The sequence below is a fragment of the Pipistrellus hanaki genome (assembly GCF_964339955.1).
Source record: "Pipistrellus hanaki genome assembly, chromosome: 1".
NCBI classification, from domain to species: domain Eukaryota; kingdom Metazoa; phylum Chordata; class Mammalia; order Chiroptera; family Vespertilionidae; genus Pipistrellus; species Pipistrellus hanaki.
The window spans coordinates 61116556-61143208 of record NC_140503.1 but is presented as its reverse complement, the minus strand read 5'-3'; the positions used below and the strand labels follow the sequence as shown (position 1 = coordinate 61143208).

Sequence of the window (26653 nt, the reverse complement as noted above, 5' to 3'; positions counted from 1 at the left end):
CACAATTCGGCATTTATATCATCACATGGAATGGTTTTGCATCTGAGCTGAAAGAAAAGAAATAACACTTGGTACCTACAACATTGTGCCCCTCTGACAACCATCATGCAGAATATAAAACTGTGTTTCATGAAAACTGTCAATTACAATCTCAATACAATAAAACATGCTGCTAACCTCCAATGAGCTCCTAGCATGCTAAAATCCACTCTAAATGACCACACTAAAAACATTATGGTGATATAAGTCTCCATCCATCTTATCATTTTCTATCATTTTTATTTTGGCTACAAGTCTTGAAAAGCCCTTCTCATATTTAAAAGTATTACATCATTAACATACTAAGAATTATTGATTTCCTGAATTGTAATATAATGTAGTTTTATAAAAAAAAAAGAGCTCACCTCAAAATAAGATATTAATACAAGGATTTGTACCCCAAATTATGCTGTGTGTGTGTGTGTGTGTGTGTGTAAGATGCTAATTATATAACCCTAATTACCCAATTACCAGGGTATTATTAAAAGGATATCCATAAAATATTACAGGCATCGATTGTTGACAGGGCCAGGTTTACTATCAAAGCCAAGGTATGAGCAAAATACTACAGCAGCAGAAGAAAGAAAATGCAATTGACAGAGGGTTAAAGTTGCTAAAAGTCCAAGAAAATTACAGAGGACAGTGTGATCTGAACATCTAATTTGCATTCAAAGTGTTTTATTTAAGAAGCAATATAGCAAAAGTAACTGAGCCCAGTTTACTTAAGGGAGAGGTGGAGTTTATAGAGTGGTTTTTAAATAAGGAAGTAACAGCAAAGACCTGGGGAGGCCCACTTCTTCACAGTAACCCCGCTCTAACATAAATTTCTTTACCCCTTATATCTATCTCAGTGCTTTGGTTTCCTCCCCTAAAAGGGGCATAATTATGTAATTCTCAAGAATTATGTGAACTTAGTTACATTTTAAGAAAGCCTTTGAAACTCAAGTGCTGGTTAAGCAAAAAGCACAGTCACTTTAAAACAAAAATTAGATTACCAGCAAGTGCATGATTACAAAGTTTGTCTCTTATACAAAAGAAGGGAACTAAATAATAATTTAGGGATGGGTGAGAAAGCATTCATTCTGGTCACACATTGAATTTAAAGCTCTAATACAGATTAAAAAGAAAAAGTGAATTACATATACATTTTAAAAATCAGAGCCCAAAGGTGACTTAAGAGAAAACAGTAAAGAAGCCCACAGATATTCCCAATTCACCTTCTCAAAACAAAAAGTTATGTCTGAACTGACCACAAAAACGCAGATTAAGCAGTACTGACCCCAGTAACTCTGAGGACCCCTTCCATGCCGGAGAACAGGAGATAGAGGGCTCCTGCTACCACGACCTTGTGAAGAGTGACTCCAAGGCGAGGCCTAAAGAGAAAGCAAAGAGATAAAGTTGAGTACAAATGTGACAAACCCTGAGACAAACTCACATTGATTAATATAGGACAACAACTTAGTTGGGATAAGCCACACATACTCTGTAAAGTCACATGAGAGAGAAAAACTCAGAACTTATGCTCTTAAGATACTGAATACCAGAATTTTAGATCAGATCCCCTTAATTCTACATTTAAATGGTTTTTTTTTTCCCTACTGAATTTTAGAGAGGAAGGAAAAGGAAGAGTAAATCATCAATTATTCTCTCTCCCCACTCCCCCACCCACTCTGTACCTGCCTCCTACGCTGGACCAAGCCCCAAACCCAGTCATGTCCCCTGACCAGGAACTGAATCAGCACCCTTTGGTGCATGGACCCAAGAGCCACATCGGCCAGGGCATAGCAGCATTTTAAAAAATATAAATTTATTGTAGAGAATTCTGAAACATATTCAACAGAATAATAAAGCCCATATACCCATTATCCAGTCCCAATATTCACCAACCTACGGCCAATACTGTCCCATGCACAACCCACCCACTTCTCATCCTCTCATATTACCTTGAAACAAATCCTAGACATCCTATCTTTTATTTGTCTACGTTTTGTTATGTTTTTAAACAAATAATAATTTTTAAAGAAATCATAATATCATTTTCAAATAGAAAAATTTAAACAACTTCTTAACATAATCAAATACCCTATTGAAGCTCATTAAATAGTACATTGTAGAGCTCAAAACCAACAAAATACAAAAAATCTTTTAAGCAGCTTCTGCTTGAAGGAGGATCCTTGATATTAAAAATGCTACTGAATCAGAATCTGTAATTTAACAAGATCCCTGGGTTATTGATTAGTGCATTACATACTAGAAAAGTTCTATATGGGCTGTGATTTTTCTCCACACTGTTGTATCTTAAAATCCTAGGATACACTTTGGCATATAAGAGGCATTTAAATATTTAAGTAAGTTTAAAAATGTAACTCCCCCCATTCCTCTAGTATCATTTATATGAGATTTAAAAGTGAAAACCTCCCATTTCTTTAACCCACTTAAAACAAAACTCCTTGAGATAACTGTCTATACCTGGCTAACTCCAATTCCTCTCTATTCTTGCTTGAACTTACTCCAACCAAGCTCACACTAAGTCCTACCGCTTGACCAAAACTATTCTTGCTAAGATCATATGTCCTGCATGTAGTTAAATCCTATGGTCAAGTCTCAACCCTCTTTGACAAAATTATTCACTTTCCTTGAAAGTCTTTAGGCTTGCCTCCCACAGCTTTGGTCATCCTCCTCAATTTCCTCTACTCTAATTCTACTTTGTCTCACTGACTTCTAGCTAATAGAAAATGTTCAAGGACTCAATCCTTTAACCTCTCCTCTAAATACACTTATACATGGTGACCTCATCCCATCTCATGGCTAAATAACACTACATCCTGATGACTTGCAAATTTATATATCTCCCCCTTACTTCCCTCTTTTGTATATCTAACTAAACTCTGAACTCCTAATCTTGCCCCCACTCTAAACTTAACCCACCTAAGATCTTCCTGAACTCAGCACATGTCAATTGCATGTCAACTGCAACCTTCCATTTGTTCACACCAAAACAGTTGGCATCATTCTTGATCACTCTCACATCACACATTTGATCTGTCAGCAAAGTCCACTGGCTCTACCTTCAACATATATACAGAATCTGACCGCATTTTAGCACCTCTTCCTCTGGAGATACATGCAGTTCCTTCACCAACTTGGGATTTTTGCTTAACTGTCAGTAAGTGAAACCTTCCTTGACACTATTTAACACTTGCAAGCCCTACCTCCTGTGTAGCAGTCTCTCTGTACTTTCTGCCTGCTTTATCTGCTCCCTAGCACTTATCACTGACATACTAGGCATTTAATCACTGATTTTATCCGTTTTCCCCCAATATAAGTTCCAAGTCTTCTGTTTATTTGCTGTACTAGAACAATGCTAAGGCACTTAATACATTTTTTCAACAAATTGTTTTCAGAGTGTTACAGCAAGAATGCTCTTCACATAAAATAAAAACCACTTGATTTGCAAAATATTTGGCAAGAGTAAAGTCACTATAAGTTTACTCTAAAAGATTGGTGTTTCAATGTCCTTTGCTACAGTTGCAGGCTTTCCTATATGGAGATGCTCCTTAAACTGTCAGCTGTGAGATGAAACTAACATTTTTCTAACTTTTACAAATCTACAAAATTTCAGATACCTTTTCTTATTTCAGATTTTTTTTTTTTTTTTTTTTTTACCAACTGTTACAGGACTCATACACTGGGAAGCTGCGATACTGTTGCAATGTAATCAATGTTTCAGCTTGCTCTTCCGTACAAGAAGTGAATACTTACTTGACTATGCCATACCCCAGACTGACTATAATGACCAGGATTCGAGCCAGTGACCGTTTAACTGCTGAAAGCAGCTCTGCAAGGATCAAGGCACCTTGAACTATGAGAAAGAAAAGGGGGGAAAGTAAATCTAGGTCTGAGAAATGGTGCAATTCTAGAACCAGAATATAGCAGTAGATCTTTAACACTCTTCAGAATAAGCACTGGTATTAGTTCTATTAAAAAAAAAATACTTCAGCCGAGACCAGTTTGGCTCAATGGATAGAGCATCAGCTTGGGGACTGAAGGGTCCAGGGTTTGATTCTGGTCAAGGGCATGTACCTTGGTTGCGGGCATATCCCCAGTAGGGGGTGTGCAAGAGGCAGCTGATCGATGACTCTCTCTCATCGATGTTTCTAACTCTCTATCTCTCTCCCTTCCTCTCTGTACAAAATCAATAAAATATATTTTTTTAAAAATACTTCAATTTTTACAAGTATATAAAATGATATAATATAATCTTATTCATGTGAATAGCAATCGGGCTGTGTTCAATTTACCTTCCCTCCCCACCCCTCACTTCACTAAAACCTCAGCAGAATATTTTCCCCTACTTGGACAGCACATAGCAACTAGGAAATATTCTCCCCATTTTTAAAACTACGAAATATAACTATCCATAGAAAAGTACCACACACACACACACACACACACACACACACACAAATTTCACATCTATTTTTCAGGCCTTTCAAAGACCAGGGAAATATTTAATTAGTGTAACTTGTAACAATAATTATCAATAATTAAATGATCTGAAGAGAACTGAATCTATCATAAAAAAAAAACTTCAGTACAAAACAATTTCTGTCATCTAAAACTATAAGCAACCTCTTATTTTCTTGGTACTACTATATTTCACCAATTCTTATTGAATAGATGTATCTCCACCCCCATTTTAACATCTTTAAAATCAAAGTGTCTCTTATAATCAATGGATCTTAAAATTAAATTCACAGTATTTACTTTCTTAGTTAAATATAATAATGGCGCTTTAAAAATCAATGGCAATGAGATTCAATGATGTTAATAGTCTTTCCCAAAAGTCACTACTTCTGTGAATATCTTTTAGTAAAATACTCCTAAGTCACTGAACCTGCAAGTTATAAGATTAAAAAAAAAAAAAAAAGTCACAAAGCTATTCTAATAATTAAATAACTGAAAAGTTAAACTTACTTAATGACTGCCAACCTTAGGAAAAACTGTCATGTCTCACCTGCTGTTCACTCACAAATTGGCATTTTTTTGGTTACATACCAGATTCTCCTTTGTATCGGATGTTCTGAAATTCTGCATAGAAGACAGCTTTCTCAAGCATTCCCAGGAAGATGACAGCACCAATCCAAAACTGAATTCTCAGGAGATCTCTCCAATAGCAGGCAGACCATGCCAGCCACAGAACACCAAACAGGACATACACAATACACATCACCATGAAAAACTGTCACAGAAGTGGGTAAGAATTAAAAAAGAGGATTAAGGCTAAGAGCCAATTTAGCATCAATACACACTCTTAACAAGATATAAAAAAAATATGCATATCATACCTTCAACTTGAAAGACAATTATTTTATTTCTTTGGATTTTGATACTCATACACAAAAAAATTATACCCTCTTGAGCAGAGGGAGACTATCTAAGGCAGGGGTCCTCAAACTTTTTAAAGTGGGGGCCAGATCACGGTCCCTCAGAGAGCTGGAGGGCCGGACTATATGAACTACTAATTCCTACTGTAACACCTTGGCTGCGCTCACTGCCCAAAAAACCTGGCGGGCAGGATCAGACTCCCCTGGGGGCTGCATGTGGCCCGCGGGCCGTAGTTTGAAGACCCCTGATTCTAAGGGCTTGTCATCAAGTGACTGTTCATCTGTATTAATTGAGCTTTTTCAGCTCACCATGTAAAATTATATAAATGAACACTGAAGAAAAAAAGGTGTGGCAAGGAAATGAAATACAACCAAGAGGGAAAACTATAAAAGGGAAAGGAAGAAGAAAAAACTGAACAAAGGAAATCTAAAAAATACATTAAGGATATTCCCATAGAGACACACACACAATAAAAAGGATGAAGCTTCATCATTTAATTACTTTAAGTGGGATCAGAAACTATAGGTTTGTACTAGGTGTACCAGTTAATAATGTGGATATTTTCAATACATGGAGTTATACATATGTTGATATATATATGTGACTTGATATATATGCTGTTTTGTTGTATTGACAACAAACTTCAAAACTTATGTCAAATTTGCTGAAGGTGTTAACATCAGATATTTTTACCCTTAAAAATGTCAAATTTCGTGCCAAAAAAAAGAGCATTTGTAGAAAGTTTTAATTCATAATTTTGAAGAAAAAGTTATCGGATACTTTGGGAAGCTTATGGTGAACATGCTCCATCTCAAGATACTTGTGAATGCTGGTTTAAACGCTTTAAAAGTGATTATTTCAATGTTAAAGACAAAGAATGGCCAGGTCAACCAAAAAAATTTGAAGACTAACAATTACAGGCATTATAGGATGAAGATGCGTGTCAAACTCAAAAACAACTTGCAGAAAGATTAAACGTTGTTCAGCAAACAATTTCCCATCATTTACAAGCAATGGCAAAGATTTTAAAGGAAGGAAAATAGGTGCCACATCAACTGAAAGAAAGACAAGTGGAAAATCAACAAGTCATCAGTAAAATGTTGCTTCAACAGTACAAAAGGAAGTCTTTTTTGTATCGAATTATGACTGGTGATGAAAAGTGGATTTATTTTGAGAATCCCAAATGCACTGGAAGGCCAAATAGCTTTGGAAAGATGACAATGCTTTGCGTTTGGTAGGATCAGGAAGGTGTCGTGTATTATGAACTTCTAAATCCAGGTGAAACCATTAATACTGATCGCTACTGACAACAAATAATCTATCTGAACCATGCTTTGATTGTGAAACAACCAGAATGTTCCAGAAGACACGGCAAAGTAATTTTACTTCATGATGACGCACCATCACACACTTCAAAACCAGTTAAAGACACGTTAAAAGATCTTGCCTGGGAAGTATTAACCTATCCACTGTATTCACCAGAACTTGCTCCTTCAGATTACCACTTGTTCCGATCGATGGCACACGCACCTTCTGAGCAACACTTCAAAATATATGAAGAAGTGGAAAATTGGATCTCTGAAGAGTTTGCCTCAAAATAAGTAAAGTTCTATTGGGATGGTATCCACAAATTACCTGAAACATGGGAGAAATGTGTAGCTAGCGATGGGCATTACTTTGAATACAGCACTTTTGATGTTTCTCTTGAAATTATCCTGTTTTCTTTGATTACAAAATTCAAATTATTAACCGGTACACCTAGTAAGAAGTGTCCTGCTTTGGTTCCTTGAGAAGATGTGAGATTTGAAACAATCCTTGAGTTCCTTTCCAACTCTACAGTTCCACACATCATCCATCACCTCTTCCGTTTTACAGATGAGAAAATGAGGCACAGAGGGGTTCACTAACGCTCACAAGGTCACATTCTAGTAAAAACCGCCAAAGTACAAGCAATGTTCTGTGAACTGTTCAGAAACAATTCTTTAAAAAGGAAAATTGCCACAAAACATGGAGTTTCCACTCTTTCAAGTTAATATTTAATGTTGAAGTTATCAAGAATATAAATTTACTTACAATCATCAATGGATATTCTTCAAGTGTGAGGTATTCATAGGGACCCTTCAATTCAACAGTCACTGCCAAAACACATTAGTCCTCAGAGTTAATGGGAACAATGAAGGATTTAAACAAAAACATCATCTGATATTGTCTGATAAAAATTAATGAAAATTCCAGTGGGTCATTTACTTTTAACCATTTCAATTCTGGTGAATATTACAGGTGTAGAGCACTTACAAATTCACTAAGTGTTCTCATGGTTTGTGCTATGTCCTGCATAGGTCTCCATGCCTCTGCTACAGTCAGTATCTTAAGTGAAAAGCCCTTTGTTTCCATACTCACATCCTTTAAACACTAGGCTGAATGTACTTCCTCCATAAAACCTTCTGTGAGCTGCCCAACAGGAACTTCCCCATCTCCTCTAAATTCCAAACACACTTCACATATAATTTTCTTACAACACAGCACTAATGTTCTGAAAATTACAGGACTTCATTCCTCCATTCTGACTCCCTCTATCTGCTCTCTCTTCTTACCTATATTTTCATATTGTTTTTTATTTTACCTACTTCAATTTCATATGACTTTGCTACATTAATATATCATTTTTATAATAGAAGGTGCTTTAATAACAACAGTGTTTAATGGAGCAAAACAAATGAAGGTAACAAATATCTGAAAGACAGATTTGATTTACAGAAACAAGCCTATGACTACTTTTAAATTGTAATGGATAAAACTATTTGGATAAATTTTATATTTGATTAACAAATAAAAACTAGTACCTATCTCCAGAGACACACTAACAAATGCCTATTCATAAAAAATATCCCACTCATTTTTTAAAATATGTTCTTATTGATTTCAGAGAGGAAGGGAGAGGGAGAGATAGAAACATCAATGATGGGAATCATTGATAGACTGCCTCCTGCACACCTCCCATTGGGGATTAAGCCCAAAACCTGGACGTGTGCCCTGACCAGGAATCAAACTGTGTTCCTGGTTCATGGGTCGACACTCAATTACTTAACCATGCCGGCTGGGCCCCACTAATTTTTATCAGGCAGAAAGGACATAACATTATTAAAAATAAATCAGGCCTGTGCACCGAACGGTTGCCGGTTCAATTCCTGGTCAGGGCACATACCTAGGCTGGGTGTTGGGTTTAATCCCCAGCTGGGGAGCATAGGGAAGGCAATCAATCAATGTTTCTCTCTAACATCGGTGTTCGGTGTTCTTCCCATCTCCCCACCACCACCCGCCCCGCCCCCCCCCCAGCCAACGACCCCTCTTTCTAAGCATGTCTTCAGGTGAGGATTAAAAAGAAATAAATAAATTAGATCTAATACTTTTATGAACAAAAGGAACATCCCATAATAGCAATTATAAAAATGTCATAGCAGAACTGGTTTTTAAATCTATACCTTCTTAATTTAATAAAAAAACAAATAAGATAATTAGCCAATATTTGTCACATTCTTTGCTTACAGTATGCCAGAAGGTCAGTAAAACACAGCACACGAACCAAATCTGGCCATCCACTTTTTATAAATAAAATTTTAATACAAAACAGTCATATCCATTCACTTACATATTCTCTATGGTGCATTCACACAATGGCAAAGTTAGGTAGTTATAGGAGAGAAAACATTTACTGTCTGACCCTTTAAGAAAAAGTTGACTAACGGCTGCTCTATGCTAAAATAGAACTTAAGCACTTACTATATGATACACACTATGGAAAATAGGGGATGGTCAGATGTATAAGATGTTTTCTGCCATCCTAGTGGATTACCATCTAGAGGGAAGAGAGAGTTAGTTGAAAAGCAACACAGAGAACTGTCCTCTGAGACAGACCCAGAAGCATGAAATTTCTATTTTCCAGGATAAAGTAAAAAAAGCCATCCGGGCAAAAGAAATAACAAAGACAGGTGCAAAAATGCATAATATATTTAAAGAACATGTAGACTGAGATAATGCACAGTACCATGTCATAGCATTTTGCTACAAGGCAACAAAAGTAAACTGGGACAACTTATAGTTTTATAAACCTTGCTTATAAATGTGGACATTTTATAGGCAATATGGAGACTTCAAAGGTTTTAATGAAGGGAAGAAAAATGATAAAACCATCTGAGAGAGAAAACTTTCACATAATGTAGTTCAGTCTATGCTTTAAAGTTCTTAGCTCCAAACAACAGATGGATAAAACAAAAAAAGAATATAAACTGGAAAATGTGTGTGTGTGTGTGTGTGTGTGTGTGTGTGTATCAAGACCAAATAATGGCATCTCAGAAATTCAAGAATGGTTCACCATTAGAAAACCAGTTAATATAATACAACACATGAACAGATTCAATTAGGAAATCTATATGATCATTTTAATCAATACAATCAAAGCATCTGATAAAACTGAGCATTTATTCTTAATACTAATAAAAATATATTTACTTTTGGAACAGGAAGGTATAGCCGTAACCAAATAACACATTATTTTAAATCTACAGTGAACATGACATTTAATGGTGATATGTGCCAATATTGTAAGATAAGGATGGCCACCATAATTGTTTCTATTCGATATTCTCCTTAAGAAAGCAGAGGTGGAAAGGAAACCACAGATAAGGAAGAAAGAAAACAAAACAAAAAATTTTAAGAAATAAGAATAGTTAGTAAGCTACTGCAAAATACCAGAAAGAGATGACTTCTATGAACTGGGCAGCAAGAGTGGAAAGGAGAATATCAAGAAAAATTGAGACAGTTGACATACAAAATTATATTAGTCCCAGGTGTACACCATAGTAGTATTATGATTTTGTATCTCAACTATAATTTAAAAATAAAATTTAAAAAAAGAAAAAATATTGAGACATTAAATAATTACCAAAGTCCATTAAATTTTTTTAAAAATATATTTTATTGATTTTGTACAGAGAGGAAGGGATAGAGATAGAGAGCTAGAAACATCGATGAGAGAGAGTCATCGATCAGCTGCCTCTTGCACACCCCCTACTGGGGATATGCCCGCAACCAAGGTACATGCCCTTGACCGGAATCGAACCCGGGTCCCTTCAGTCCCCAAGCCGACGCTCTATCCATTGAGCCAAACCGGTCTCGGCCAAAGTCCATTAATTTTTAAACTGCCAGGTTTTGACTTGGTAATCAAGTATTTTTTGTTGTTTTTTGTTTGTTTGTTTTTAAAAATATATTTTATTGATTTTTTTTTACAGAGAGGAAGAGAGAGGGATAGAGAGTTAGAAACATCGATGAGAGAGAATCATCGATCAGCTGCCTCTTGCACACCCCCCACCGGGGATGCACCCGCAACCAAGGCACATGCCCTTGACCGGAATCAAACCCGGGACCTTTCAGTCCACAGGCCAACGCTCTATTCACTGAGCCAAACCAGTTTCGGCAGTAATCAAGTTTTGACAAGTCATCACTTTCTGGAATTTTGCAGTAGCTTACTAACAAATACTAAGAACATGATAATAATTACTAATTTAAAAAGCTGGAGAATCAAATGAAAGGAAATCAAATTACTAATTTAAAAAGCTGGAGAATCAAATCTATCATCCTATATAATAAAAGCCTAATATGCAAATTGTCCCCTCAACTGGGAGGTTGACCAGGAATTTGATGGCTCACTATGACATGCTGACTACGAGTGAGCAGCATGGAACATGGCGGCATCAACGATGCAGCCCTGGCAGCTGGCAGCAGCGGAGGTTCTACCAGCCACAATGGGCCCCAACAAGAGTGGGACCACGACGGGATGGTGGAGCAGGTGAGCGGGCGGCGCCAAGTCAAGGCGGGTGCGAGTGGAGCCTGATCGCCCCACTGATTGTTCCACAAACGGCAACCAGTGGCGGCAGCGGGAGGTGGGGCCACTGTCTAGCCCAAGTGCTAAGGGAGCCGGGTGGGAGCCCAATGACTCAGGCAGAGAGGGCGCATGAGGACCTGGGTGCCCAGGTACTGCCCGGGGCCCAGAGGTCAGCTGGGACCTGTCCCTCCACGCTAAATGCTCACACTTCAATTGCCAGCCAGGCCTAGGGACCGTACCTGTGCACGAATTTTGTGTACCAGGGCTCTAGTATATAATAAGAAAGCATATGTGAAGTGCCTAAGACTATATCTGGTACATCTTGAGTAGAGAAAAATGTTAATTTCTCTCCAATTTTTCTATGTGAGAACGTTCTTAATTATTCCCTCCCTGAAAGCAATTACACATGACTCACCATACATGACACAACTAGATAATAATACAAAGTGAAAAAAGAAATGAAATGTACTTACTGGTAAAAAGATTACTTAGTAAATTTTCTTTTGATGATTCCTTTGAGAATGAAATGCCAATATGTACGATAAAAATGTATGGTGCATCTTGCCAAGTTTTCAATGGATCATGCATTGCCTAGAGAGAAAAAAGTCATTAAAACTTCACAAGTCTTAAGAATTAAGAGCATAAGGCCGAAACAGGTTTGGCTCAATGGATAGAGCGTCAGCCTGCGGACTGAAAGGTCCCGGGTTCGATTCCGGTCAAGGGCATGTACCTTGGTTGCGGGCACATCCCTAGTGGGGGGGGTGCAAGAGGCAGCTGATGGATGATTCTCTCTCATCGATGTTTTAACTCTCTATCCCTCTCTGTAAAAAATCAATAAAGTGTATTAAAAAAAAAAAAAAGAACTAAGAGCATAAGTTAATAATTATTTCAGAATGTACCCAGAAACATGGTTGAGTCCTTAATGTTCATTCATTAAAACAGTAGACACAACAAAACAAACAGGCCTATTGTACATATTAAAAAAATTGGTTAGGTTATAAATTACTAAAAGGCAGGAGATCTTCTACCTTATTACACACAAAAAATCATACCTTTTACCTATCTATTTTTCCACAAGGTAAACGTCAACTAAAACCACTAAATTGAATCTCTATTTAAGTAAGCCATGCTAGGACACTAGGTTGTATTTTTAAACATAAATATCCTGAACTAAGATTATTTAAATCACCTAAAAAATAACACCTATGATGACATTAATGAATTAATGAATTATAAACACCACTTTCTGAATCTAATTTCCCTTTACTCCTGGTCTTTCCAAGACTACCAGAATTTCTGCTGATCAGGTCTCACATTTACATGAAATTTAATCTTGGCTAGTCTATGTGGAAAGCAAGAGTCACTGACCCACAAAGTCCAGCAAGTGGAGTTACAGCCTCCAGGTTTACAGAACTGACTACTTAGGAAGCATCCGTCCCAATGCCAGTTAGTTTTTGCGTAGCCCTAGGAAAAAGTCTTCAAAGGACTTGTTGCCATAGATTCTAGAGTATGGGCCTTCAAAAAGGAGATGAACATAGAAAACAAATGTCTGCTTCTTCCTCATGCATGAAAGGAGGTATTGCTACTTAGACTTTATGATCTTAAAAGGAACTTCTATCCAGAGACCAGTGGGTAAGCTTCCTTGCTCTATGAAACTCCTCAGAGTAGATAATAGATTTTGTACGTTTATGCATTTTCCTGTGGAATCACAGCTTTTCTCAAATGCTCAAATTATCCTACAACACAAGAAAAGGCTAAACAAGAGTTTAAAAATTATAGTCCATATACAAATCCAAAGTGTCACACAAAGCAGATTAAATGATTTTTCAGTTATACATTTTCCAGGTTATCTTAGTAATTTAACATAAATGCCATGATGATTCATACATTTATTCCTGTCTGATGGTCCTCTTCTGACAAAATTCAGGAGCAGTTTGTGTGAAAACTTTATAGCTTCAAAGGTGCAAGTATACCACTTCCTACTTACCCATAATTAACTGAACCTTTACTGGACCTACTTGCTCATTAACCAATACAACTTTGGTGTAATACATGCTCTGCTATTAATTTCATATATCTTAAAACTACCTCTTACAAATTTCAAATGATTCTTATATTCCCAAATTTGACAAATTTTACATTTAATTTGAAATGATAGATATTTTGACACTGTAAAAATAACATTCATATAGCAGATACTTATTTATTATATTATTTAATACCCACAATAACCCTATCAAATAGGTGCCATTAACAGTTCTTTCAATAGGTGTCCTTCAATAGGTGAATCGCATAAACTGTGGTACATCCAGAGAATTTCTATCCAGAGACCAATGGGTAAACTTCATTGACCTATGAAGCCCCTCAGAGTGGATAATAGATATTGGAATATTATTAGCACTAAAAAAATTTACTATAAAGCCACAAGAAGGCAAGGAGAACCTTAAATGCATATTACTAAGTGAAAGAAGCCAATCTGAAAAACTGTACATTATGATTCAATTAATTAACATTCTTTTACTATGGAGATAGTAAAAGAAATCAGTAATTACCAGGGGCTTAGGAGAAGGGAGGGATGAATAGGTGGAGCATAGGGATTTTTCAGAGCAATTATTCTGTATCCTAATATATATAAAAACCCAGGGTCTGTAACGACCGGACCGAAGGCTTGACCAAACACTGGAAGTCAGTCTTGCAGTCAGCTGAGGGGGCTGCGGATCAGGCCCAGAGGAAGGCCGGAAGAGAGAGGCAGGGTCTGATATGCAGCCTCCGTGGCCGCTGTTGATCAGCCATTGCCTCTCTCTCTCTCCAGGCTTCACCAACAGCCACGCCTGTTTCTCTCCAGGCCTCCAGGGGAGCTGCTGATCAGCCCCACCTCTCTGATTAGGCCTGGAGATAGGCCCAGATGTATCAGTGTTGGTTCAACAATTGTAATAAATGTACCAGAATGGGGGGGGGGGGGGAGGGGAGGGGGGAATCTGAGTGTGCATCTATAAAGGGGGTATATGCAAGCTCTCTGCTTTTTGCTCAATTTTGCTGTGAACCTAAAACTGCTCTAAAAATGTCTATTAATTGAAAAAGTATTATGGTAAGTATATTGCATTATTGCTGAAATTAAACCAGAAAAGTGACCTAATCAAATATTAAATCATTTTTTTAATATATTTTATTGATTTTTTACAGAGAGGAAGGAAGAGAGATAGAGAGTTAGAAACATCAATGAGAGAGAATCATCGACCAGCTGCCTCTTGCACACCCCCCACCGGGGATATGCCCCCAACCAAGGTACATGCCCTTGACCAGAATCGAACCTGGGACCTTTCAGTCGGCAGGCCAATGCTCTATCCACTGAGCCAAACCGGTTTCGGCTAAATCTTTTCTTAAGTGAAGGAACAGTGAGAGGCCTTTTCCCCTAAAAAATAATATTTTATCAGAGTAGAGAGGTACTGAACTTGTATCCCTTAAATAGGATTATAAAGTATTCCCTAACCGGTAGGTTCAATTTTTAGAAAGAATAATCAAAAGGCAGGTAATCCTTTCAGGTTTTTTTTTGTTTTGTTTTGTTTTTACTATAATCTGAATAGTAAATTAGGGGAAATCAGACAGGACGGCAGGGACAGCCATCTTTAATCACTAGAATAGGACTCAAGCCTTGAGTAGAACTTAAAAGTATATATATAGAAGGTTACTGAATAAAACACAATTTACAAATAGCTAACATGCATATACATAAATGTTCAGCTTTAACAACCATTTTTTAAAAGTACAATTTAAACAATTTAACCCAACAAACTACATAAAATGCTTTAAATTAAAATAGCCAGTTTGTTAGGAAATAGGGAAATTCAGGTCTTATTTTGACAACAAATTACTACAATATTTCCCTCCAGAACACTTTGACAACACATAGAATTTAAAAATCAATACAGGAACTTAGACCCAACAATTCCACCTCCAGGAATTTACTCCAAAGAAATATTATAAATGTGCACAAAGATATAATTAGACAGCTCTAGCCGGTTTGGCTCAGTGGAAAGAGTGTTGGATTAAGGAACAAAGAGTCCAGAGTTCAACCTAGGTTGCCGGCTCCTCCCTGGCCAGGGGCCTGGTGGGGCAAGTGCAGGAAGCAACCAACCGGTGTGTTTCTTTCACATCAATATTTCTATGTCTCTCCCTCCTCCCTCTTCCACTCTCTCTGAAAAAAAAAAAAAAGAGAGAGAGAGAGAGAGAGAGAGAGAGAGAGAGAGAGAGAGAGAGAGAGAGAGAAAAGGAAAAATATCCTTGGGTAAGAATTTTTTTTTAAAAAAAAAGATATAACTAGACATTATGAATGTGACATTATCCGTAACAGTGAAAATCTGGAAGCAACCAAATGCCCATCAGCTGAGTATTAATTATAAAAATCCCGGTAACGTGAAATAGCACACAGACATAAAAAGGTGAAGTGGTGCTACAGGTACTAATTTGTCAAGTAAAAAGAAAAAGTTACATAGCAGTCTATAAAATATAACCTCATCTTTAATAATATGCATATGTTCTGTGAGATCACATGAAACAACTAGAAAATTAAAATACAAAGGTTGTTGTTAAATCCCCACCCAAGGGGATCTTTTCTCATTGATTTTTAGAGAGAGTGCAAGTGGGGAGTGGAGGTGGAAAGAAAGAAAATGTATAAGAGAGATACAGCAACTGATTGCCTCCCACCACACCAGGGATGGACCCTGTAACCCAGGTACATGCCCTTAACTGAGAATTAATCCTGCCATTCTTTGGTGCATGGGCAACTCCGGCTAGAGCACAAGTTATAGAAGCAAAATGTTCACCAACAAGAAACTGTTAAATATAAAAACTAATATATCTACAAAAATATTTACTGCAGTGCTGTTTAAAATTACAAGATAATGAAACACGAGGGTCCAAGATGGCGGCTTAAGTAAACAAACCTAAACTGCTGCCGTGCACAATTTCAAAACTACAACTAAAAGACAAAACGTCTACCGCCCAGCACCACGGAAAAGCTTGCTGAGTGGAAGCTCTACAACTAGACTGACAGAGAAAGGAGCATTCAGGGCACAAGCGCTGAAAAACGGAGGTACAGGTGCGCACGCACGATACGAGCTGGCGGAGGATCTCGGCTAGTGCAGGGCGTTGCTGTCTTCAACCTGAAGAGAGACAAGCTCCCAATCTCTCTGAAATCCAGTTTCTGGAAAGAAGCTGGACTGTCTGCCACCGGGTCGGAAAGTGAGGGTGGCTTGCTTGCAGAGCCTCGCACAAGAATAATTGTTTGCTGTGCTGGGGCACAAGACATGGGGACGTGGTCAGAGAAGCAGAGTCGGCTGACTGGCAGCCATTGCTGTTTGCCATGCCCTAGCCTAGTGACACCGTGACACTCCACCCCGCACAATCTACAAACACATCCAAGCTCCAAGCAGTGGCTTTTGCATATGAATGGCCTTCTCTATTGCAGTTTAACCTAGCAAACTTGAAACCTGGTGTAGACAGCTCCAAAGCCTCCAAGCTCCAAGCAGGGAGGAGAGGACTGTGGTTCTCGCTGTAGCTCCTGCAGGGTGGCCTCAGATAGTAGCTGAACTGCACCCCATTGGAGATCCAGAAGCCAATGTATCTAATGGTCAGTGTGAGACACCAGATATCAACTCCTCACATCCATAAATGACACATTCGGGAGGCAGACTCAGTGAGCACCAAAGCCCCACTGAAACAAGGCCTGCACCATAAGCGTGTTTCCAGCACAACAGTTCTTCCATTACAGACACAACGGGTCCTCACAGCCAATTGGCCTGGGGGTCAATTCCTCCCAGTGTACCAACAGCAATCAAGGCTTAACTACTCCAAGACTTTGCACTCAGTACACAAAGGGCTGTACCAAGAGCAACCACCTTGGGTGATTGGGGAAGCTGAGCTACTGGCCCTATAGGTCACCTACCACATAAAGCCACTCCATCAACACAGGGAGGCAACCAAAATGTGGAGACACAGAAGCATGTCACGAACGGGAGAGATGGAGGAAAGTAAACTACTGGATGACACAGAGTTCAGAATCACATTTATAAGGTTATTCAAGAATCTTCTAAAAACCGCTGAGAAACTTGAAGAGACCTTCAAGGACCTTAATGAGAATACCAAAAAATGGAAAAGGACCAGTCAGAAATTAAGCATACAAAGATTATACAGAAACTCAACTGTAGATCAACATACCCCAAGAGTCAAACCAAAGATCTGGAATATGAGGAAACAAAAAACACCCAACCAGAGAGGCAGAAAAAGAAGAATCCAAAAGTGTGAAGATAGTGTAAGGTGCCCCTGGGACAGCTTTAAGTGTACCAATCCAGATTTTTGGAGTGCCAGAAGAAGAAGAGAGAGTAGGATATTGAAAGCCTACTGAAAGAAATAATGACAGAAAACTTTCCCTAACTGGTGAAAGAAATAGACTTACAAATCCAGGAAGTGCACAGAACCCCAACAAGAGGAATCCAAAGAGGACCACACCAAGACACATCATAATTAAAATGCCAAGAGCAAAAGACAAAGAATCTTACTAGCAGCAAGAGAAAAAGTTATCTATAAGGGAGTACCCATATGACTGTCAGCTGATTTCTCAACAGAAACTATGCAGGCCAGACAGGAGTGGCAAGAAATATTCAAAGTGATGAACATCAAGTACCTACAACCAAGATTACTCTACCCAACAAAGCTATCATTTAGAATTGAAGGTCAGATAAAGAGCTTCACAGCGAGAAAAAGCTAAAGGAGTTCATCACCACCAATCCAGGATTACATGAAATGCTGAAGGATATTCTTGAAGAATAGGAAAAAGAAGAAAAAAGTAAAGGTAAAAACTATGAACAACAAAAAGACATCAAATACATACCTACCAACAAGTGAATCTAAAAATCAAGTGAATAAAAAATCTGAAGAACAGAATGGACTGGTGAATATAATAGAATCAGGTACACAGAAAAAGAGTGGACTGACAATTCTCAGGGGGAAGGGAGTGTGAGGGGTGAGAGAAGAGATTGGACAAAAATCTTACACCTATGGATTAAGATAGTGACAGGGGGTAAGGGCATGGAGTGGGGTGGGGAATCAGGTGGAGGGGAGCTATGGGTGGGGCGAGGGGAAGGGGCACACTTGTAATCATCTGAACAATAAAGATTTAGTATATATTTTTTTTTAAAGAAAAAAAAAAGATAATGAAACACAAATGTCCAGGATCTGTTAACAAATTGCAATGTATTCATACAATAAAATACTATTCAGGCATTTAAATAATGATGCCATAAATAGTTACTGAACTGGAAAGATGTCCAAGTTATATTGCTAAGCTAAAAAAGTTATAGTAATACAAATTGTAAGATTCCTATTTTTAAATAAAATAAATATAAATATGCACAAAGACAAAAGACAAGATAAATATATTTATAGTCCCAGTGTGTAAGTAATATTACGGGTGATTATTTTTTCAATTATGTATATTTTCTAAAATTTTATAGTATTAAATATATACATATGAGTAATAAGAAAAAATCCAATGGACATTCTCTGCTTTAAAAAAAAAGTACTAAAGTCTGCCATGCCTATTTATTTTTAGGTTCAAATTCTGTACAATTATAATAGAGGAGGGAGGGTGGAGATACTTCTATTGTAGAATAGCAAAATAAGACTTCTGAAAATACACTCATAAAAGCGACAAGAATATGGGCAAAAACTATCAAAATAAATTCTTTCGGAACTCTGGAAATTCCACAACTGTTTCCTGATGAAAAATAACTGTAGATGTAGAGTAATCTCAGTAAGTAAAGTAGCTGAAACCAGTAGAAAAAGCAAGCTTGTGGTGTTTTTGTTCTAATCCTATGCCCCTGTTTCAAGCTTCTTGAAACCAAAATGCTCAGAACTGTAACAACTGTGAAAAACAGAAGTTTGGCAACCATTGGGGGAACAAGTCCGGAGGCCCCGAAAAGCCCAGTTGCCAGAGCTCTCTGGAAGGTGCGGAAAAGCTCCCTTCCAGGGCTTAACATTCACATGGCTCTGTACTCACTGCACTCGCAAAAACACTCAGCAATTGTGAAAGATCACAGGGCCCCGTCAGTGTTACGGGGGGGGCCAGAAAGAGGCTGACTGAAAGTTAAAAAGAAAAATTGGAAATAAGATGTCCATAGGCGTTTCTAAGCTATCCCTGGAAATCTAGAAGGCAAGGAGCTCCTGCAGGGCTGCGCATGTATTTGTGAGACTGTGCACACGTGACTGCGAGAAACCTGAGAAGACCTTAATCACTCACCTCTGGCTGATCTTCAGGCGCTACATAACCAGAAAGTAAAAGTGCAGGCAGTTTTAAATTGTGACAGAAGTCAGACACTAGGCCAAAAATTGCACGATTCCATTTACCTGAAAAGAATAGTGGTTGCCTGGGAGCGGGCGTGGGTGAGGATGGAATGAGGAGTGACTGCTAACGGCTATGCCATTAATTTTTGGGGTGATGAAGATGTTCTGGAACTAAATATAACTGGTGGTTTTCAATATCCTAAAAACCACTGAACTGAATGTTTTAAAAGAGTAAATTCTGAGATAAGTGTATGTCTTAATAAAGTTATAAAATTAAAAGCTTAAGTCAGTTTTGTAAAAAGCATGACCCAACATGAATAACTATATTATTTCTTCTATATTTTTAACTGGCAAAGTTTTGATGAATTAGTCATTGTGAATTATGAAAAATTTTAAGCAAATTTACAGACTTCAATCTATCGCAATTTTTCAAAATCTCTTCTAGTTATATTCTATTATAAGACAATTTAAGGTGGAGTTGAAGATTCTTTCATAAGTTTCTTCCTTTTTACAAGTAATATTTGTGAAAAATAATATAACCCGATCCACTTCAAAATGAAGCCAGAGCTGCCTCCCCAGGGGAATCGCCTTGCACATCTTATTCCTCAAATCTTTGGAATGGGCCAAATCAACACCCTGTTTGGAATGGGCCAAAGCAACATCATTGTTTGCAAAGCTAACTGAAAAGCAGAGTGCCAGACCACCGGACTGAAAACTAAAGGCATTCTTTAGAATTAGCGCCACCATATAGAGTGAAAGAATAACTTAGCTTATTTGCACTTAATAGAAAATCCTTCCTTGACTTATTAACATCAACAGAATTCCTTGCTTCAATTCCTTCCCTTTTTCATAAATACCCCTTGCCTTTACCTCCCAATCAGAACACTACTTGGGTTTCTGCCAGATTCAGTGATTCCCAAGATTGCAATTCCTCCTGGATCTCAAATATATTTTTTTGCCTGCCACCTTTGCTTTTATTTTTAGGTGAATATATGTATGGGGTCATAACTACAGAAACAATAAAAAGTGATTGCAGAAAATATGAAAAATACAGAAAACGCCAAGAAGAAAATAAAAATCACTCTTATCACCAACCGGGGAAAACTATTATCAACATTTTGGTGTACAACTTCCAGTCTTAAGTTTCTTTTTAAACATTAGCATATCAAGATAATTCAAAATACACAAACATAAAAAAGCTGAATTCCCTATTACACTTACAATTTTTTCTCCAGTAAAGGTAAGATTTGTTCCATTCTCCTTAGCCTTTAAAACATTAAAAAAAGAAAAAGAAAAGGAAATTAATTCAAAAATTTTACTATTTACTCAGAAAAGAAAATTCAAAAATTTTACTATTTACTCCCAGAAATATTTTACAAGGAAAACAATTACCTCCAGCTTTTCTCCTAAAAGAGGCAATCGATGCATTGAATCCCCAGAAAAGCTCTATGGAAGAAATACAAAACTAAAATTAAAGGTATGTAATAAAAATATATTTCTAAATTCATAAAAATGGTTAAAGCAAAAATGTTAAAACAGTAAATATAATAACACTAGAGGCCCGGTGCACGAACTTGAGTACAGGTGGGATCCCTTCGGATGGCCTGCAGGGATTGGGCTGAAACCCACAGTCCAACACCCCCTGCAGCTCCCACCTTCTGCTCCCGCTCATCCTGGCCCCACTGTGCCTGCCATGGGCTCATGCCCAATCAGATATATGCTTCGGATGGAGGGATCTTATAGTTCCCCATCATTCTGCAGATAAAGAAAATGTGGCTCAAAGCTACAAAGCTTTGGATGTGAACCTAAGGTTCGTACCTCTTTGGTCCATTGCTCCTTCCACCACAACACCCTCCCTGGCTATAAAAAAAACCTACTCTAATTGTAACATTTACCTTTGTTACTAGTTACCAGCAGGTGAGGAGGCATTTTCCTTCCTGAGTATTTAGAGCACATATTTCAACTCTGTTACATTAGATTGAGGAGAGGAAACCTTACCAATAGGGATATATGCCCACACCCTGGAAAGATTATAGCAGATCTAAAATTAGGAAATTTTGGGCAGCAGTATACAATAGGTAGCTTTCACATTTTAGCAAAGGCCAAATGATTCTCCTAGCCAAGAGGATAAATTAGGAGAACAAACAGAAAACCCCCTACTCAATATCACATTGTTCCTAGTTTTCTTTTTCTACCGTTCTTCCACCGTTACAAGATACTTTCTTTTTCTCCAAGTCCATAAAATCTAAGTTATAATAAGAACTTAATCTTTACAGTTCAATTATCAATTACTTCATTTGCTTATTACTAATTATTCCTTAAAGCCTTATCAATAAACTATGTCTAGTAACTAGACAGAAAACCTAGCTCTCCATGAACTTCCTTCCCTCTTCAAGGAAATTTACTAAATATTCTGAAGCAATATTTAAATTCAGTAAACACAAAGCAAAAGCTATAATTACAGTAACTATTTTTAACACCTATAAGATATATAATTTTTGTTTAAAAATTTGTGTCTAATCCTATTTCTAAGAGAAGATAATTTTACAATATAAATCCCACTTATATATGTAAAATTCAACACTTTCACTTCAGGTCTATAGCAGTAAAATCTAAAAATGCTGACTTTTCTGGGGATATACCAATTAGATGAAATGACAAAATAATTAAAAATTGGGGATTTCAAATGTCCATCAATGGATAAACAAGAGGTGTTATATGTGTACAAGGAAACATTATTCTGCCTTAAAAAGGAAAGAATTTCTGGTACATACTATATGGAACCTTGAAAACACTGTTAAGTGCAAGAAGCCAAACAAATATTGCTATGATTCTACTTCTGTGAGGTATCTAAAATAGTCAAATTCATGGAGACAGAAAGGAGAATAGTTACCAGGAACATGTGTCTAGATATTATTGTTTAAGCATTATAAAGTGTCATTTAGGAAGACGAAAAAGTTCTAAAGATGATTAGTGGTTATAGTTTCAAAACAATGTGAATGGCGCACTTAAAATGATTAAATTGGTAAATTTTATGTTATTTATCTTTACCAATATAAAATAAATTGGGGGTTTGCTTTTTACACACAAATAAGTACATCCTCTTTTATGATGAGAAATTATGTGACTGGCTGTGCACCAATCAAAACATGATTCTAACTTATATCTGTCAGAAGATCGAACTAGGGAGCAGGAAATAGATCACCAAAAATACAGGCATTAACGTTTTTCATTTTTTTCTATTTCCTCTCCCACCACTACCAAACATTACCTGTGCTTTAAAGAGTTCACTACAGTTCGGGAACAATTTTGATGATGTTTGATATTTCCCAGACAAGCCCCTTTTTTCCCTAAGTTCTTCCAAATATTTCTCCATATCTCCTGTCTGGAAAAATAAAGAAATACAAAGTATTTAACTTACTTTAAGATATTTAAAATGTACAGATCACCTATTATACAAATATAGTTTGGGGTTTGCTATTTTAAAAATTAACAGCAGATAAAGATTCTATATAATAGTATCCTAGACTCCAATAGTGTTGGACTCTAAAGAAAGGGTAGGTCCTCTAAAAATTCTACAAAACTGGGAAACAGACCCTAGAGGATTTTGTTACAAGAAAATATATTTATATGATTTTTACAATCTCAATAGATGCAGAAAAATCACTTGTCAAAAGTCAACATCCATTCATGATTAAAACTCTTAGCAAACTAGAAATAGAATGGAACTTTATCAACTTGATAAAGGCCATTTACCAAAAAGCTACAGCTAACAGTAAAAGACTGACTGCTTCCTCCTTAATATCAGGAACAAGACAAGGATAGCCACTCTTACTACTATTACTCAAAATCACTCTGGAGATTCTAGCCAAACCAATAAGGTAAAGAGAGAAAAGGTAAACAATTAGAGGGGGTAAAAGAAGGAAAGGGTACAGCTGACAAATATGAAGGTAATAGAGGGATGTGAGGTAAAATAAGTACATGGGTTTCTTCAACTTTGATAGCTGTAAATCTTCCCCCTCCTGGTTTTATTGCGATATAATTGTATATATGTATTGAAATAAATGTCACAATAAATTTGGTTAACATTCATCACCTCAAAAATACATGTATATATTTACAAGTTACTTGACTAAATTAACACCACTAATAAAAAGACATACTTGTGCTCATAAGCTAGGATAGAGCACAAAATTGTTGTAGCCATTAATAGCCCACCGCTGATACTCTGAAAACACTCCATTTTTGTGGCTTCACTAACCAGTTCTGTGTATTTTTCTCCGATATCTACATGCCTAATCTCACCCTCTTTTCTCTAAGGTCCAGTATCACATCTCTACCTGCTTGTCATTTCCATAATTTTGTCCCATGACAAAATAACTTTTACATTCTTAACGTATACTACCTATGAAGACTGGATCTGCTTAGCTCTTGACCAATTTTATCAGAAGTTTCAAATATATAAAGTTTTTAACTATAAATGCATTAGTAATAAATTAGGAGAAAAGGATCAGCCAATTATATTTCAAATTATATTCTGATATTATCATCTCTCTAAATTCTTCAGTGCTTTAGTCCTCCTCCTATTAATCCTGCCCAATGTTGCATAACAAGTGCAAAAAATAATTAACACCACCACAAGAAGATAATTTAAATCCTAATATTAGACAGAGATTTAAAATGTTTATGGTTTGAAAAGTGATTGAATGGTAGATATTTTTAAGACCAGTCAGATTATCTTTGAAAAGAAACCTCAAGAATAGTAGGAGAAATATAATTTTAAAAAATTATTAAAGAACGAAAAAGTCCTTAAAAAAATCCACACAAGTGCCATAAATCTCCAATGCTCAAGTACAGTGTACAATGGTAATTCTGAAAGTATGGTCCATAGACCCTTTCGATTATGAGGTCTTAAGAGGTCAAAACTATTCTCTCCCCCTTCCTCCTCCTCCTCTTCTTCCTCATCATATGCTATTTGCCTTGCCAACATCATCATCATCATGTTATTTGCCTTGTACTAATAGTGCAAAAGTAATGAGTAAGCTGCTGCCCCGTATCAGGAACCAAGGCAATGGCACCTAACTGTACCAGTACTCACTGCACTCTTCATAGTCACAAACTTGCAATTGTGTTTTGTTTTGTTTTTAATATATTTTATTGATTTCAGAGAGGAAAGGAGAGGAGAGAGAGATTGAAACATCAATGATGAGAATCACTGATTGGCTGCCTCCTGCATGCCCCACACTGGGGATAAAGCCTGCAACCTGGCTATGTGCCCACGACCAAAATAACATCGAAACAGACAGAGTAAAGGATACAAGATTCCACTGTCTTCTACTATACCAGACATTAAATAAAGAGATTTGCAAATACACAAAATAATACCACTCTTCTGGTGTATGTTTTTAAGTTTATTAAAAAAATTTTATATCATGCAGTGAGTTTATTGTTGCTGAATAAATATTTCTCTATTTTCTCATTTTTCTTTTCTTTTTTTAAATATGGAACACTTGCCGAAACCAGTTTGGCTCAATGGATAGAGCATCGGCTTGGGGACTGAAAAGTCCCGGGTTCAATTCCGGTCAAGGGCATGTACCTTGGTTGCGGGCATATCCCCAGTAGGGGGTGTGTGCAAGAGGCAGCTGATCGATGGCTCTCTCTCATCAATGTTTCTAACTCTCTATCTCTCTCCCTTCCTCTCTGTATAAAATCAATAAAATATATATATTTTTTTAAATATGGAACACTTACCAATTTGCATGTCATCCTTCTACAGGGGCCATGCTATCTTCCCTATATTGTTCCAATTTTAGTATATGCAATGTCAAAGCAAGCACAGTTTTAATTTTTAATATAAATATAAATATGATCAAAGGAGTTTTGGAGTCTATTTTAAAATGTAACAATTCTGAGACTAGAAAGTTTGAGAACTAATGGTAATTAACTACGCCTGCAACTTGGGAAGCATGGACTCTAATCTGTTTTTCTCCCCCATGGCTTCCTGACACTCCTTCCTCTCTTGGATTAGGACCTGATGACCTCTAAAGTCCTTACCTTGAAGTTGTAGATTTCATTGTAACAATCAGCACTTTTTAGATACCAGGTTATATTCAAAGATACATCACAAGGTTCTCCATCAACTATAAAAGAAGAATCTTCGTGAGTAAAAGGTAAACCCCATCACTCCACTTATTTTCTGCTAAAATGAGATATTCATAGGCCATCTCTTCTCTGCACAGTAGGTAATGAAGTAATACATGCAAAAAGAACTGGATATTCTTCATATAAAATTAAATTACCCACAAAAAGAAAAAGCAGTTAAGCAGTTTTTAAACTTTGAAACTCTATCTACTTTTATGCTTTAAACCCTAGAAAAATCTGGAAACAATAAAACAGTTCTAAGTTAAAATCGTCTTTTATTATCATCCAAATATTTATTGAGCAGTGCACTTAAATACAGTGCTACATGGCACTATGATAAGCCAAAGATGGAAATAGGAGGGGGAAAATTAGTAAAACCCTTAAAAAGACTCCATTCTAGTTGGAGAGAGAAGGAATAACAACATTAGACATATCAAAGGCAATATTCAAAACAGTTCCACCAAGGAGAAAATTCATGGTTTAAACCTTGAAAGATACCGAGATTGGGTAGGAAGAACTATAAATAAAAAACAAACCTGGCTGGCGAAGATAGAAAATAGCAAAAGCAAAAATAAAAGAGTATTAGATTCTTTTCAAAACCCACCTTAAGAGAAACTTCAAGGAACCTTACGAAATCATAAAAGCCTCATTAACTTAGTCTGGAACACAATATTCTAGTGGACCGAGGCATTAGAAGATTTGGAAGTGATTCGCTGTCTGGGTGGGGGGAGGGTCAACATTACCTTTTACTTTGCTTCTTGCTATAGAAAGGAAAATATACTAGAAATTCCAACTTTATGCAAACATGACAAATAAACATGACTGTACCTAGGAACCTACTTTGGTCCTAACAGAAGCAGCATA

General features: G+C 36.9%; 1 protein-coding gene across 7 annotated transcripts in view; it reads right to left on the bottom strand.

Moving 5' to 3' along the window:
- The window catches only part of TMEM87A (transmembrane protein 87A), a gene marked incomplete at its 5' end in the record, with an annotated part of 47017 nt that overhangs the window by 16073 nt on the left and 4291 nt on the right, over positions 1 to 26653 (bottom strand). For 4 of the 7 annotated variants that reach the window (XM_084903347.1, XM_084903345.1, XM_084903349.1 and 1 more), the window contains 10 exons: positions 533 to 604; positions 1319 to 1412; positions 3802 to 3901; positions 5098 to 5281; positions 7501 to 7562; positions 11782 to 11899; positions 20870 to 20914; positions 21041 to 21094; positions 22920 to 23033; positions 25703 to 25788. In XM_084903347.1, coding sequence (XP_084759473.1) covers positions 533 to 604; positions 1319 to 1412; positions 3802 to 3901; positions 5098 to 5281; positions 7501 to 7562; positions 11782 to 11899; positions 20870 to 20914; positions 21041 to 21094; positions 22920 to 23033; positions 25703 to 25788 — 929 coding nt within the window. The remainder of the gene's footprint in view (positions 1 to 532; positions 605 to 1318; positions 1413 to 3801; positions 3902 to 5097; positions 5282 to 7500; positions 7563 to 11781; positions 11900 to 20869; positions 20915 to 21040; positions 21095 to 22919; positions 23034 to 25702; positions 25789 to 26653) is intronic. The other 3 variants (XM_084903351.1, XM_084903346.1, XM_084903350.1) reach the window with 1 other exon arrangement.